The following is an 18,282-nucleotide window of genomic DNA, read 5'->3' as shown; positions in this document are numbered from 1 at the left end:
AGATATAACGTCCATTGCCATGACACGAAAAGGGCGGATTCTTCCTAGTCCTGTTTTTACCAAACTTTTTTAAAAAGGAAACGTAAGATAGCAATATATCTTTGACGGATCTTGATACATTAGAGTTGAAATCTTTTGATTTTTTGTTTTGTTTTCTCTGTTCTAGAAAGGAAAATCTTAAGGGAATTGTAATCTTGTTTTCCATACTCTAGAACTAGTCTCTGATTCGTACAGAATACAATCAACTTCAATGGATCAATAGAAAAAGTAAAAGAAAGTTCTTTTCAGACCTATATAAAAATTAACATAGAATGACATCGATAACTCGATCCTCTTTTCCATTTTTTCGGATGTTAGAAAACTGACGGATGTTTCTTTTTCACAAAAAAAAAAAATCATAGCTGCATGATTTTTTATATAAAGAAGGTATACGGACAAGGGCAAAAACTTCGGGGGCTCGATAAATCACTTTTGTATTTTAGAACCTGTCTTATGCACGTAAATCTAATTTTTCACGCATGACAAAATTTTGAAAAGATTCCGTGATGTTTATTTCTTTCCTATACACAAAACTTGTAATCAGTCAAATCTTAAATGGTTTGTTTGTTTGTCTGAAATGTCTGCTCATGAAACGAATCTCTGCTAAATTTCAAAAGAATCTGATAAAGTTTAATTTCGGTAACCATTCTGGATCGATTATTCAGTTTAAAGTCAAAGAGAACTTTTATGTTTTGCTTCTCTATCGTAGAAAATATTAATAGTAATAAATTATTTTCCTAACTAATAAGAAATATATGTATATACGAAAGTAAAAGTAATGACTTAGTTGTAGTTTTGTATATATCCTGTTATTGAAAGCATGAATGTATGAAGACTTACGTGTACTTTGCGCTGTATAAATCTGAATTTTTAAAATAAAACAGCGATAGTCAAATGACTTAAAACAGGAGAAGCTGCTGGACTTATCAGATTTTACAGCATGCTAGAAAGATAGTGTTATCAATGTATTACACCTATCTTGAATTTTTAGATTTTTATTTTTGTAGCAAACCTTTTAGTAATTATTTTATAACGAGCTTCAAAACTACATAAGGAAAATGATGAGTACTATATTCGATTTAATACAATGATTAGAGGTTTTGATACCACGTAAGTTCAAAACTTTTTTCTTTCATTTATATATTATTAAAATAGTTTTGTATCATATGATAATAGTAAATGTCTAAATTTAAAAATTACTTTTTAGCGTGATCATCTTTTGCTTGAAATATAAACTTATATTTTCTTCAGATATTCGTTTATTTATTCGAACGAATCGGTTTGATGAAAGAGCATCTGTCAAGTTTTCCTTGTTTACAAATAAGACTATAATAGACACGCTTGTATCTTTTAAATATGTAATATTTTTAATGATGGAAATTTGTACATTTTTCTTTTTAAATATATACATTTATCCGATGTGTAATAATGTTTACTTATATAACTGCAGTTTTCATTATTTAATGAAACTGGTAAATTAATATCTGAATCTTTTCTAAACTTCCAAGTTATATAGGCTATAATTAAATTTTTGAAAGTATTAATATAAGTAAAACCTTAAAACCTGTCCAAAACGGAACCTGAATAAAACGGAAACCTGCCAAGCCGGAAAAAATATTCGTGCGATTCCGCTTTACACAAGTATTTATAACATTTAAAAATATAATATAATTTCTTACAGTAAAATTTGATTATTTTTATTTTTAAAAATAATTTTTACTACAGTTTTATTTTTAAACACTACATTTTTTTTCTTGTTTAAAATAAATGTAAAAATGATACGCACGCGATTTAATTGCACATGAAAAAATTCTTAATAAAGTCCAAATTTATATAATTTGTCATATCGTAATGCATGTATCTTTTTATACTTAAAATATACTTTTTATACGACGCTTTAATTACAAGAAAGTTTCTTGGAATTATTCTCTTGTAACTTTCTTCTAGGGAATAATATAAGCATGCGTAATGATATTGATTAAAACGGAAATTTGTCAACTGACACTGATGAATGACAGAAATTGCTGGTTATATTCAGGTTCATTGTTCCATTTGAAAAGCTTCGAATTTCCTCAAAGGAATTTTCTTAAATATCCACACAAAACGTTAATTAGTAATAATTTTCATAATTTCATTTATCTTTTAATCCTATATTAACTTCATGTAATGACCCTTAAAAATTGAAAAACTTGCTGTAAGAAATGTATTTTATCATCTAGAGAATGATAACGTTATAATAAGATCTTCAGGATATACACGCTGCATTAAACTTTACTGGGCAAAGTTAAATATATATATATATTCTGATATGTACTTTTTTTTTTAATTCAAAATTTGGTTGTATTAAATTTCGGTATTACATAATTATGCGAGAGTTACTAAAAAGTCAATAAAAGAAAGTGTCTGAAAGTTCTTGGAATATTTTCAACATATATCAAGTTTGTTACTTTCTAGCAGCTTCTGTAATATTAAACTTATGCTTAATTATTATTCTAGACAGTTTCGAGCTGTAGAAAAGCTTGTATCAGTATAGCGTGCTGTACAGGATAGAATCAGTGTACTCCTTCAAATTTTCCACGTTATCCGTGAAAGCATGACAATTATCGGCGAGCTGTCAGAATCTCATTTATCTAATTTATGAACTTATTTGGCCCTGGATCGAAGCCAAAATTTACTCATTTAACGAATATTCTATTCCTACAGAATTATACCATCAGATTTGGCTTGTGAAAGTTTTTATTGATAGCAGAAAAATCTGTTTGATTCAGATTACATAATAATCGAATATAAAAATTTATAAATAAATAAAATCTTATTATTGTTAACTTTTTATTTAATGTTAATTAAATTACACTAATCGCAATCAGTTGAAATTAGTTAATTGCATTTAAAAGCAAATATGAATGAATAATTAATATTTATTAATTAAAAAGATTANTTTAATAACTAATTACTGAATTTTAATTTTATCTGATTTAATTAGCGTCATTGCAGTTTTTAATAATTAAAAAATAATAATATTATTAAATTTTTTACATTTTAATCATTTTATGTTTGAAAAATTGTAAATATTTCTTACAAATTCTGATATATTTTTAGATTTGAATTATTTCGATTATTTTCTGAAAAAAAATCGAAAAAATAAATAAAAATCGTGACAAAGAATACGTTTACATAATATAAACTTCAAAAATTTTCATATATTTTAGCGATATCGAACGATATATCTTTGGAATAATATGCACGCTCAGAAACATAGAAACTACTACACTTGCTGATAAGATAAATTTCATTTCATTATAGTAATGGTTTATTCTTTAAATATATCCCTCAAATCTACAAGATAAATTAATTTTATATAAATATTTAATTAAAATAATTTATTTTTATCCGAGTTCATTATGTAATTTTTAATTGAATAACGTGCAATGTTTTGGTTTTAAAGATAAAGTGAAAGAGAGGGAGGGAGAAGGAAGAAAGATTAAATTTCTTTGGATTTGCTATTTTTGCTTCGATTTTGAAGCTATTAAGTTAGAGGTGTGGCTATAGAGACATGTCTTACATTACTGCATAAAATTACATCTATATTTCACAATGTTATACTGGGAAGAAGTATCCGTGATAATGTAAAATCACTGCCAAAACCTTAGATCATTGTAAGTTATTGATTGATAAAATGTTCATAGAAAAATTACCAATATAAGAAATTTGCTATTTAAGGAAATTAAATATCGATTTTTTAAAGGTAGAAAAATTTTACTTAATACTTGGAATATTTTTCGAAAATATTATTTTTATACTAAAAAATAATTTAATCTTCTTACTTAAATAAATATTCAATAAGTTCATGTTTAATGGCTTCTTTTAAAATGTAATTATTATCAAACTAATCACTAACTTTCATTTTCTTTAATTTGATTAGTTATATTGCACTTACTAATATAATTTAAATATTCAATATTCGAAGCTGTATAAATTTATGGAAATTCAGTTTAATTTATTTTATCTTGTTTAAATAGTTTACAAAGTTAAGTGCAAACATTTATTTACGGATTTAATATTCGTTGAAGAGGATGTATCGAGGAATACACAAAAACATAAGTCTCTCTCTCGTGTAGTGACTTTTGCAGGTGTTTCAATTTTACGCTAAATATTTTTTTCTATTTTATATTTTTTTCCCCTCGAAGAAACGAAGAATAATGACATTTCCCTTCCAAAATTTGAACTTCTTTATTTCGCAAAACTAAGTGATTTCCTATTAAGAAAATTAATGAAACGTAAAAAAAAAAGAATTTAAGTAAGCTTCTGCTCTCACTCTCTCTGACTGCATCATATTGATTTTTTTTAAATGGTGAAGATTTCAGATGCCATTAGCACCTGCATTTTCCTGATAAAGAAACTTGACTTGTAAGAAGTACCTAGTCAACGGGTGAACTGCTACAAAACTCATTTTGAATCAAAAATAGCCTCATTCACCATAAGGATATCAACTGTAGAGTAATTAATTATTCACAATGTATTGCTTCATCTGAATATTTTCTGTTAAGAATCAGACCAAAAGAAAGTGGTTTGTGAATAAGTTGAAAGCTTGTTTCCCGTTTTCTCATTAGACAAACTTAGATTTTTTTTCTAAAGTTGAAAAGATAATCACAATGATCTGAATCGGTGATTTGACGACATCGACTGGTATAGCTGTAGATAATAGCAATGCAAATTACATTTACAATGCCTTCCGTTGAAAGATATTGCATTATTCTATAGTCATCTTACGAAATACTTCTTCGGAAGAGTTGCTTTCACTATTTTTTTCTTAAGATTAATGTAAAGTAATCGTCCCTTTCCATTTATTTCTTTTATCAGGGTAATGTTTCTATCGACATTTGAAATTCATAGAAGTTGTATAAATTAATGAATCTAAAGAAATAATGAGTTTCTTTAAGAAAAAAAAACAATAAATATTTTCATAAGCAAAAATTAATTCTAATCATTAAAAAGTCATTCTCTTATTTGTTTAACTAACTTATAATGAAAACAATGCATAAACACGGCATACTTATAACAAAACATATATGTAAACAAAAATTCCGAAAATTAATCAGCAAATATAATTATGATATAAATAATTATATTTGTTTACTCAATAAAATGAATTTTCATTAATTATCTGATTTATAATATTGACGATATATATTTAATATTTAATAAGTTTTCAATGGAATATTTTATAAAATAATTTATTTAAAATTGTTAATTAATAATTTTTAAATATTTAATAACTTAATACATGTGTAGTACAATAAAATAAAATATGTAAAATCTTTTGTAATCGTATAAAATTTTAAAATTTCAAGTAGTTTTGAATTATTTTCGATTTAAAAAAAAAATTAATTTTATATTAACATTTTGAATTATATTAAATATTTTAACACTAAATTTAATGTAACTTTAAATTGATGTTATTTGTTTAAAATATTTTTATGCATTTTTTCTCGAATTTATATTATAAATTTGATATGTTTAAAATTAATTCAACAAATTTTCTGCTTCGTAAAATTCCTATCGAGTGAAAACGAATGGACAGAAAAGTAATCCTAGAATATACACGGATAAAGAGAAAAATCAACTGGGATTTATCTAGTCTAAAATTTATCAGAATGTCGATACATTCTGTCACTACAATTTATATCTTTTATATTAGAAAATTTTCTTTCATAAAATATAATCAGTTTTACATTCAGTTATTGTTTATAGAAACTTGTAATATATTTCATTGTGATGTTTCGTATAAACAAATCTAAATCCTAAACAAGTTCCCAATTTATTATTAAGGAACACTAAAAGAGAAACTATAAAACACTTGTAAATCTTTATATGTAGAGTAAAATTAATAAATCAGTATTAAAAATTTGTACTGACGAATTGCGCGAAAAGATAGTCGAGAAAGAGTGAAGCATTGCATTTTCATATGCTTCAGAAAATTACAACTAATATATTATGTATAGCAGTTTACAGGAAATTTCTTAGCGATAAATGAGGAACATAAGTACCTATAAACAATAACACCTCTACTATATATCACAGATATTTATTGCGGCCATATCTCTCGGCAGTTATGTCACTCCTTCTGTGAAGATGGTTGGCCTCTATAACTCGTTCAAGAGACTAGAAAAATCAATGATTTGTTTAGTAAACCTAACTACTGTTCAGACCACCGAGAGAGCTGCTTGGAAGACGGTTTTGTTTATTTTTGCTTTTTGTAGATAAGTGTCAGGTTTGGTCCCCTTCACTTCTATCGTGTACCTCTAGGGATCCAGTGATGTAGAGGACTATCTTAAACTAGTAGTGTGCGAGAGACAGACAAATGTTGCCAGAAAAGAAATTACACCAGTGTTGGCTTATTTCCAAGCACGAAAGCAGACAATGGAAGAGATGGTACCATACTGTCTGGAGTCACTGACTTTCATTTCTAGAACAGATTTCTGCTATTAATATCGTATTACTCAGCTGAGTGTTAGGAAAAAATCCCCCATGCACTGTTCATGACTTATTGTTTTGTATTACTTTTGATTTTTAGAATTTTTTGTCAATAGGAAGAGCTTATATTAAACGAATTGTCTGTATTTATCTCTTCATATTTATTTGGTAACGAAGTTTTGAAACCTTACTTCAAAACGTGTAAAGAAAAAAAATATAGTAACGGCTTATACTTTGGTTAGTTTTTGAATTATTTACTATCTTTGTTATCTTCCCTAGAGCTATTTTTCTTTTATAAAAACATTTCTGCTTTCAACCAAACAATCTGACAGAATTTGAACACATTTTTCATTTTATATATAAATTGCAATCATACTTAATTGAACGTTTGATAAATATAACTAACAATAAGTTATGTTGTTATAGCAAACTTTTATAACTTATTTTTTAGATAATACTGTATAAAGTTTTTTATTAAATAACAACTAGAAATTTTAAACAATATATAATATTTGGATAGTAGAATCTCTCTGTTAAACAAATAAAACGAATAATTTTTTTACTTACTATAGTAATCTTAATTAACTTTTTAATTAAAAATTTTTTTATTATTTGATCATTATCCTTCTGAAGTAATTCCTTTTAGTATTGGAATTTTATTAAGAATGATATATGAAATGCATTTAATCGTTTATTTCTGAGGATAATTAACTACAGAGAATACAGATACAAGTTAAAGTAGTAATTGAGATTGATGTGATTTGAAATAACAACATTAGAGTCCTTCAACAACTTCAAACACAATCAAACTGGTCAAACAATCATTTTACAGCTCTGCAGTTGCAAAAGCAGATCAATACAAAGTCGAATCGACAAAGAAATCATATTTGGAGAAAATGGCCAGAGCAGATTTGACAGTTTTTCAACCAGCATTCTTGTTACTGTCTTCTCTCGGAAGTTGATAAAAGAAGGCGGATCTGGTAATGAGAAGAAGCTACGGACAGTCAAGTGATTGAACGATTGTCTCCGGGGATGTCCAGTAATCGGTGCCTCATTAAACCAGAGGAAAGCTCACTAAAGTGAAGACGGGAGGATGAAGTTGTCCGAGATTCTACTACCACCATTTAACACTCACTTTCCTTTCAAAGTCACATTCTAATTCTGTCACCTTAAAGATAATCCTGTGTGGTAGATGTACTGATCCTCTTAACGTGACAGGGTTATATGTCAGTTAGACATCAAGACATGCTCACTAACCGTTTGATAATAGCCTTCGATCGTTAAGGTGTGATTGTGGCTAGGGTGTTGTAAAAGAAGATGCTATTCACTTGTTCTTAGCTTTTTTACCTTAAATTCGATTTACTAAAATTGGCTACGATATAATTCATGCGAATGTTTATTATTTATATAAAGTTTATTGATAAGATAAATAAATAAATAAATAAATGTATATACATAATATAAAGTTGTTTTTTATTTCATCAAATTTTGGAATTTAATGAGATGATCGGATTAATCGCTTTTAATAAACTTTAAAAAATTTCGAGTGAAAAAGTGGAGGAGAAGATGCACAGAAAAGGAAAAGAAAAAACAATGGACGAGCTAAAATCAATTTTCATTGACAATTAAGAGACATTAATTATTCATGTCGAAAATGATCTCGTCTTTATGGATTTCGGAATTGAACCCTTTTCCGAAAGTCGTAACGAGTTCGTCGTTTATATAATTTACATTCTATTCATTAATTCTGCTTCTAGTAAACTCTTCTCTTTCGTTTATTTCATAGCCAAAGGTAATTTCGGGAGGATAACAAATAAAATATTTTTAACTTTGTCGTATATAAAGATAAGTATTTTATTTCTCTCAGATATATCAAATAAATAACAAACTTTAAACATAGTTATACTCTCGAGGGATTTAAATCTTTCTAGATTTCTTGGGCAAACAAAGATAATAAATATGCTTAAAATATTCTCCATGCTAGACAAAGACACGTTCTAAGTAAATAAAAAGCAACAGAAGCGTTTTCCTTCAGTGACAATAGGATCTCGTGAGAATACCAGAGAACGAGATAGGGAGATACTGATTTTCTCGACGACTACTCACGACGTAAGCTCCTTCCTTCATTACTTCAATTCCAAGCAGCGAGGTGTCCGTCCTCTTGAATAGAACTACTGAGCGGATAAGGATTTGGTGTTCCTTAATGGGTCGTCCAATTTCTTTGTTGCCACACTGGTTTAATGAACAAATAGACTACATTAGTTTCTTAGTGTCCTAACAAGACTATGTCTTTTGTTCTTGTTAATAATTGCCCGCTGTTTCTTTAATAATTGTTCCCTAATTATTCTCTTGCACAATAAGAAAGTCTGACATGGATTGGACAATTCTTAAATTTTCCGTTTCTACAAGTTTTAATTTTCTTTTTTTTTCCTCCTCCCTCCCGCTCTCTTTTCGNCAATATAACTACTTCTAAATTCCATTTGTTAATATTTTTATACATACGAAACAAATTTTAATTAATTGTTAAAACAGAAATTAAGTTGGCTAATAGCGTAACTGCTACTTATAACAATAATTAAAATAGAAATCAATGAGAGAAACATTTACCCTCGCTGTTATTCAGATACCAATAGTCTAAATATTGAATGTAAATCAATAGTTACTCATACTACAGTAAAGCCAAGCAGGAAAAGTTATTCTGCTTGAGTTATCAGTGATTATATTTGGATAATTCTTGGCAATGTCACATGTTTAATGTGTCCCAGAAGAGCAAGGACAATGAAGCGTCAACAAATTACTTGTTAGTTCTTTCATGTTGTGATCAGAACAGAAAGACGAACAGAGTTCTACCGATCAGCTTTGTTTACAGAATAGCTAGTCCACTTCCTAATTGGCAGACAGTTGATGAAAGGTGTCATGTTTGTATTGTTGTAAAGTATTACATTTAACAATCACAAAAGAGAGTAAAGATTAAAAAGAAATTAGTTTATCTTGCACCGATTTTAACCGTTAATTAAGAATTGACTAACAAATTTTAATTTTCACCATTCTTTTATTTTAACGTGTATTAATTTTCTACGTTTATCGTTTCATTTAAATTCTCTAATTATATTTATAAATATTAATATTTTAATAAAGAAAGCAATTAAATGATTATGCTATTTTTTATATCTGATATGATAATATTTTGCAATAAGGAGTAAAATTAGGTCTAATATCAAAGTTGTTATTATAAGAAGAAAACTGTCAACTAGGGTGTGGTTTTTGAAGTTCAGTATTTGCCTACTAGACAAATTGTGGAGAGAGTCGTGTGGATGAAAGAAATTCATACTTGATTTATTGACCTGAAAAGATATTTTTCATCATTCGAAGATTATTCTACCGAGAATTATGGTGTTACAGGTAATGTATATATTCGATTTTAACGATTTCTTTGAATATTAACGCTATTCCAGAAATGCCAAAAATACTCTCTACTTTTATATAAAAAATGTTAAAAATGCCGAGAGTTTTTGTACAAATCTGCATAATGGTTTCAAATATTTTGGATATTTTTATGAAAAATGTTTAAAAAATGAACAACATTAAAAAAATGTTTCGACCAAGTGAAAATTACGCTTATAGCAAAATCTCTAATTTAATTAGTACATTTGTAAATTGACATTACTTTGATTAAATTGTTTAAATAATTAAACAGAATTTATTCGTCTCTTATAGAATCAAAGTAAAGCCAATACGATAAAAGTTACGTTTATATTGCTGATGATTAATGATACGAAAGTGCAAATTTACTTTTTCTGTAACGATTCTTGGAGAACTTTCAAGAATTTTACGAATGAACATTTCTTTTAAAATTTAATTTCTTTATTCTATTATGCTACTTTATGGCTTCGGTATATACTATTACAAAGTATTGCATTTTATTAGCAGAACGGCTGTAAGGGAGAAATGGTGTAAACAGAAAGATTTTTCTAACTTTAATTTTTCGTAAATAAGTTAATTTTAAAGAAAAATTAATTTAATAAATAATTACGTATAATCTAGTTAGAATTTACATTACAAGTACAGCTGATTATATTCCAAAGATTTAAAGTTAACGAGGCTGCTGAATTTTCATTAAGTTTCTCCGGGAAAAAATTGATTAAGCGTTAAAAAAATGTCATTATCGTTCTTGATAATTATTTAAAGATATGAAAGCCTCTTCGGATGAATCGTGTAACAAAACCTTGTTAAAAACTTATTTCACCAAAAGCCTAGAGCTTGAAAGTCAAAGTTCTTGGTTGGTTAACGTACATTTTAAGCAGGGCATGTTATCGATTTTTCCAATACTAGGAGGTAACGGCAGAAAAATACTCCCGACCCCATCAAGACGTGGAAGTGTTGCTATTAAAGTGGCTTCCCATCATCCAACAGTAATGCTTCCTTCGGAAGGACAATGGTCAGCCTAGCGTAAAGTACTGTTTGCTCTGTTGATCACAGTTGAAAGTAACCAACGAGAAAACTAGCCACGGTAAAATCTCTTATTTAACGTTCGTGTAATAAAATGTGCACTTTAAAAGTGTTCCTAGTAATTATCAACAAGATTGCGCCAAGTTTATACTCTCTTTAGTACATCAGAGGTGATTATAATAAACGTTATTATATCTAGAACTTAGAATGTTATTTCTTTTATACTGGTATATTTCATCACAAAATTAATATAAAATTAAAATTATTCCGTCGACGTTTTTTAAAAATTCCATTTATCAAAAATAAAATATTCTTTATGCTAGAAATTGCATTATTTCCGACACATTAAACGTCCAGAGAATAATTTGAATGGAAATGCCAAAAAGAATCCAGTCTTCTCGGCTGACTTTAAAAACAGTCGAGAATATGTTTTCTTCGGCTTTAACACTTACAAATGCAAAAAGGTTTTAAGGTGGCAAGCGGCCAAACATCAGGTAGTATGGTAGAGATGCTGCATGGCCTTCACATTGCTAAAAGCGTTTCACCATATGGAACTTTTCTCAGTGAATTCTTTAGTCGTTCTGTTTGGAGCTGTCATTGCATTGACCTAGTCAAGGAGCTTTAGGTTAGCTAAAAGCTAGAGGAGGAGGCATATATAATTTTATGTCTTGAAGCATGGAAGACATTAAAGTGTCATCTCCCAAGACGTTGAATTGTTTTTGGATCTCGCACCGAAGAGTAAAATAAATGAAAAGTACTCTGCGAGATAGAAAGAAATCAAAGTCTCTAGAGAAGCACTAAAAAATCCTTTTCTTGTTTCGATACAAAAGAAAAAACCTTAGTGCAACAACTAAAACGTTCTGGCTAGTAAAAATATACTATTATAATATTAAAGAATAGTTTTATTTAAGAAATTTATTAAAATAAAATCCTTTCGAACTTTTTAAGTGATCGATCGACACTGAGCATACGTTTTTATCTATTTATTAATAGCAGTTGAATGATATTTATTGGACACAGAAAACATTCTCGACTATTTTATATAAGCTATATTTCACCACAAATAATATAATATAGATATAGCAATATTAGAAAAAATATATCATTTCGACTTCAACGGGTTATACGACGATATGATATGCGCTTGTAAATCAGATGGTTTGAAACTTCTAGCTATCAAAACAATGGACATGTTGACCAGAAAACAAGACATCTGGTGATTTAGACTAGGACAGCTCCTATCTTGTGACAATGCAGCAATTGCGCATGCGTCGGCTTTCAGCGCTGAGTTTGTGAATGTTCTGTGGTCGAACGTGGAGTACAGTCGTGTGTCCAGCGCTGTACTCCACAGCTCCTCTTCAAACCATGTGCGGGCTTCTTTCCAATACTGTAGACTAGGACACTGTCTTATGACTCGGATAACTGTCGACGATACAAGACAATTGATCGGTGTTCGGCCAGTATAAACCAGACTTTTTGTGATAAATAACTCAAACTAATGATCAAAGAACATGCTTCCTTATATTTCTTTGATATTTTCAAATATTTTCATCAAAACGCCTAGGTGATGAGACTTAATACAACTTTTTGAAATGTTATTTATTTCAAGAACAAAGTTTTCCTTTTGTATATTATTTATTGTTAGAGGTAAGTGAAATTTTTAGTGTTAAAAACTTTTAAAGTTAAGCTTCGAGACAGAAATTGTTTAGTAATAAAATATTTATTAGGTCTGCTTAGCTTCGAGTTACTCTTAAAAATTTTAACTGTTTACTCTTTTAATATTTTATTAAATTTGGTAAATAGTGGATACTGGATCTCTTAAATTTTTTAAAAATTGTTCATTAATAGTCGAGAATAGTTAGCCAATTTTACAATAGGAGTCATACATTTTCGAGTTTAAGTTATAAATCATTGAGTATTGTATCTCGTTGATGTGTTTCAGTTGTCAGCTTACTTCAGGATCGAAGAGGACCATTTTTCATGTACGAACCTCCAAATCATGTTGAGTTTTCCAACACGACGGGCACAGTGATACCATGTTCAGCTAGGGCTACTCCTACGGCCAGCATCAAGTGGACTATGGTTGACGGGTCTCCTGTAACTGATATCCCTGGACTAAGACATCTACGTCCTGATGGATCATTGGTATTTCCACCATTTCGTGCGGAAGATTTTAGACAAGATGTCCACGCCGCCATTTATAGATGCGTAGCAACGAATCCTATAGGGACTATTGGCAGCCGAGATGTAAAAGTCCGAGGAGGTAATGTTTCCATTAGAAGAAAGTAACTTTTCTAAACTATTATCTACTTACGTAAATGTAACTTAGATCATGACTCCATTATGAATATATCGCTCTTCCTAACTACTTTGATATTCGTATCAGTAAAAATGCGAAATTTATTCTCCGAGGGGTTATTTCGGTCTAAAAGTGGAAAAAAGAAATATATACTCGTGTACGGAATATTTAAATAGAAACCATTTTAAAATATACTATCGTGAAAAATTTTCACTAAAATCATCTTTAAAATGCGTATTAATTTTCATTTTAATGTAATATTTTTTTCTAAATATGATTATTATGCACTACAGTGCATTTATTTTAGGGACAATAAATATTGCTTTTCGTATCATCACTTGTAATTTTAAGCGAAACGAAATAATACTACTGCAATATTTACCCCATAAAACGCTAAGAATGCAAAGTATAAAGAGTTGTAATTTATATTAAAAATAATAAAATACTAAGACATAAATGAGATTATTAAACAATTATTATTTAGTAAATTTTTCTATCGATCTTTAACAGATACTGAATGAGCTCAGTTACTAGTATTTTTAAACTTAACTTTCTTTAAATTTATAGTTTATAATAATACATAACAACAATTAAAATGAAAAAAAAGTTTTAAATAGAAGTGAATAATTTATAACATAGAAAATATTTTAAAAATATATATATTTTTTTATATAAAATATTATTTTAACGCCATAAGAGACTCAAATTTAATCATCAATTAATATTTAATTTATGTATAATCGAAAACGTAGGTTAAATAAATATAATTTAAGATTTTACTATTAAATAATAATATATTTAAGTATTAGAAGCATATTTCTGTAAATCTATTTATAAACTAGGCCTGTATAAACGATAAAATTATATATTTTTAAATTAAAATTTTTGTATATTTTATTCGTTAATTAAGATTAAAGTTTACTGACAAATACTAATGTAAGATGACGTAAACATGTTTTCTATATACGAATATAAATTATATGATAATCTTATACAGTATATTTAATTTATTAAGCAACTTTTATGAATACTTTAAACATGATTAAAATTTTATTATTTAATTCTGTATATTTATTTTATATATTCTGTGTTCTATTATTAACATTTATTCATCTATGCCAATTTTCTTTGAGATTATTATTATAATTATTATTATTTTCTTTCATTTTTGGAAATGATCCATGCTAATATCCATTTTATTATTTTGGTGCATTGCCATATCTTTTACTTTCAAACATCAATAGAGATTCATCTCTTTTGAGTCTTCTTTTTTCTCTATCTTCGCTTCCAACTTTATCATTTTCTTCCTGTTATATAGGTCTAGTTGCTTTTCAACTGCTCAAGACATGCTCTTATAATCTCCTTTCCATTTTCTCTTTGTTCGGCCTGAACAATATATAAATTTACAAAAATTTCCTATTTTTCTCGTATGTATCAATACAGTACGTTATGTTTGACTGATCGGCATTAAGGCGTTAAATTAGATCAGAAATATCTCCTCAGTTATCTTCAATTACCAAATTTTCAAAACTCTTTCTACTTGAAATTTATTATTTTTTAAGTTACTTTTATTAGTGTTTTATTATAAAATATTGACGCTTAAAAATTATAAAAAAAAGTTTTCTGATATTTTTTATAAACGATTTTTTAATTATTTAAAATTTTATTATTTTAGATATAATTTTGTAATATTCATTAAATCAATTTTCATATACTAAGAGGTTTCATAATAGCTACAGACAATTTATAATTTAATAAATTCTCGATTTTTGTTTTCTGAAAAGATTATTCTTCCTATTAATTTCTTTCCAAAATGTTTTTCCTCCACACAGAAATCTCCTTTCATGTAGAAATCTTCGAAATAACATGTAATTTCCAATGCTTTTTAAATTTAAAATAATTGAATATAAAAATTGAAAATCCATTAATTTGAATAAAATCACTCTGTGCTCTTTATTTTTCATGTTACAAATAAGTACATTTTTGCTTCCATATGTAGATTTGTGCACCTAAATATTAATTAATAATTTTTAAATTAATTAATAACATATTACATCAGAAAATTATAACATAATAACACGTATATAACAGAAAATTCAGAACTTATAAATGGAATTTGATTATTAACTTCGATTCAAATGTCGAAATTTCCGCTTAGTCATCAAGATATATTAAATATCTTTTCAATTTGTTCGTTTAATAAATTGCTCACATTTAATGTTATTTTTTTAGAATAATCTGCTACCAAATTATAAAGCTCTTACACTTAAAAACATCTCTATTCACTCAACATATATTTGATAATTTTCATACGACGTTTTAAATTTTTAAAATAATTTATTCCATTTCTAAAAATAATAGAAAGTATTTTAATATTTATTCACTATGTAAAATGACCTATAAAAATTAAAATCAGATTTCAACATTTCTACACCATCATTTTAAAATTTACTTCTTAGTTTAGTAATAATCATTAATCAGCCTTTGCTGTAATTTATTGCTTCTAATTTTCAAGCCAGCTTCCGTTATGAAAAGTAAATAAAATTGATAATATCGAAGAAGTGAATTAGCATTCAGAAAAGCACTGTCAATATTCCTGATGAATGCTAATTTAACACTCGAATATGTCATCCTGTCTTTACATCAATCATGTACAACCGGCCATTGTGCTCAATATGCCATAACTAAAGCCAAATGTATCTGCAGTAATGCATTTTTCACCGTTTATTGTAATTCAGTTAACGTGGCCAACAAACGTCATAGATTTCTTTTTTCTTATAAATCATTATTAATTAGAAGATCTTCAGGAGTTACAATAGAAAATAATTATTGCTTTCACATTTATTTTAAGAGATTATTTAAGTAGTTTGAAGCTTACCTTTTTCTTGTACAAATTGAAAATAATACGAATTTTCTATGCAAATCGTCAGATGTTATCATTATCGGTCAAATTTCTGAAAGATATTTCAAGATATTGAAATTTTCTAGATATTTTTTGACTAGTTTAGTCGGTCATGACGCCAATCATTGACTCAAGTTTCAATTCTGGTTTTGTCACCTGATACCAATCTGTTAGTAGTGGCATCTGATTATTAAAGGCAGAAGAATCCAACGTTTCAAACACTCTCATTTCACATACAATGAATTTCAAGAAACTGCTATGTCATTTGTCATTCTATAGTATCTCGTTCTGGTTATGCCATTATTTCGTATAATAAAAAGCTAACAATAATATATAAAAAACAAATTCTATATTCTTTTTGCTGCTTAGATATTTATATTATAGGCACTGTCATGTTTCAAAATCTTCGAAATTTGTAGCTATCTATCCCTAATGTGTATGCATTTGTATGCGGTTAGAATATAAATTTTGCTATAAATTTTGTTATAACTTAAAAGTATAAGCTAACAAATTTCAGTGAGAGATTGTGCAGAATCTCACTGGACCATCAAAATTCTCTAGGGTTGTTTCGAACAGTGGTTGTATACTCTGTCATTATCAAACAGAAGAGAGAATATATTAGATGATAATTTGATGCTAATATGAAAACTCTAGTGTATATACATAATATATTATTTATAACTCGATAATAATACAATTAAGTGAATCTGGGAACCAGAAATTCGAGATAGAACTAAAAAGAAGAGAAGAGATAAACTCAACTGGAACATTACGAAGCATAAACGTACAGAAAATAAATTATGCTATAATAATATGGTTACATATATGCTTGAAATTAAGATTTATTAATTTTATATGATTTAATGAAAATTATATACTGCATTAAAGGGTCGATTTGTTTATCGTCATCATTTGTAAATATAAGATTTGTGCTCTTGTTACGGTTGTTTATACAATAGTTTATAGAGTGATCAAAAAGTCACTGTTTATTTATATTACAATATAGGTGCACGACACCTTATATTACGGTATTATTATTTATACTGTATGATATTTCATTTTAAAGGGATTAAATCCTATATATTCTATCGCAGAAACAAAACTATTTATGTAAATAATCAGCCATTTGAAGATTAAAAATGTAAATATTTAAATAAAATAACCATAAAATATTGAAGTTAACATACTCAAGAAAATTCGTAAAAGTATGTTATTTTATAAAATATAAAATAGAATAAATCTTTATTTTGCTATTTTTTATTTTATAAAATATTCAAAAAAAACTCATTAAGTTTAAGCGAAATAAGAGTAACTTCAATACGAAATTTTAGTTTCTTTCAAGGAGAAAAAATAATAAAAAAAATAATAATAAATTTTGTAAAAAATAACAAAAAAAAACAAATTTATTATAAAACTAGAAAATGCGTGTAATAGAATCAAGTTTCCTGTTTATTACAATAACATTTTTATTTATTTTTTAATATAATAAAATATAATTTAAATTTTTTTTAATTTATACTTTTTAGCAACTGTACAAAACATTATCTTGAAAATATAATCTCATAGGATTTATTAATTTTGTAAAGAACTTTACTAACTTCAAAGTTCAAGGGAACCAACTATTTTATATATAAATATCATGAAGTTTACATTAGTAGTGTAATGAATTTCTTTAAGTTAAAAAAATATTTATATTAATTGTATAATAATTTATGAATGAGTCGACATTATTAGTAAATAGTGTAATTTAAATTAATGAATTTAGGATAGAAATTTATTTCTACGCTCTACCATTATTTTTATAATATATAAACGAATTAATTTATGTGACAGTTATTTTATTAAAGCTAAGAAATTCGATCGAATTCTAAGTAAACTTAACTTCTCTACTTTATAAACATTCGATTTTCTAAAAATCAATTAATGTACAGTACTTTTTAACTTAATTAAAATATATTTAAAATATAAAATATTTACTTTGCGTGTTTTGTAAATAAATAAAAATGCGTCCAAACTTTTATTTAAAAAAAAATAAAATAATAAAAAAATATTCCTACAAAATATAATTTTAAAGTGCTTTTTTGAGTAAATAAAAATACCAACTTTTATATATTATATA

The 18,282-nt window shown here is 27.0% G+C and overlaps 1 protein-coding gene across 1 annotated transcript in view; it reads left to right on the top strand.

Annotated features, from left to right (window-relative positions):
- The first annotated feature begins 10,107 nt into the window (after window positions 1-10,107).
- LOC111642560 (Down syndrome cell adhesion molecule-like protein 1 homolog) overlaps window positions 10,108-18,282 on the top strand; it is a 106,037-nt gene continuing 97,862 nt past the window's right edge. The window contains exons 1-2 of the mRNA XM_023388919.1: window positions 10,108-12,609; window positions 12,905-13,225. Coding sequence (XP_023244687.1) covers window positions 12,555-12,609; window positions 12,905-13,225 — 376 coding nt within the window. The 5' untranslated portion in view covers window positions 10,108-12,554. The remainder of the gene's footprint in view (window positions 12,610-12,904; window positions 13,226-18,282) is intronic.

This window comes from Centruroides sculpturatus, unplaced genomic scaffold, assembly GCF_000671375.1.
Source record: "Centruroides sculpturatus isolate CEXI.00-Female unplaced genomic scaffold, Cexi_2.0 scaffold3, whole genome shotgun sequence".
NCBI lineage: Eukaryota > Metazoa > Arthropoda > Arachnida > Scorpiones > Buthidae > Centruroides > Centruroides sculpturatus.
This window is presented reverse-complemented; position numbering and strand designations above follow the sequence as displayed.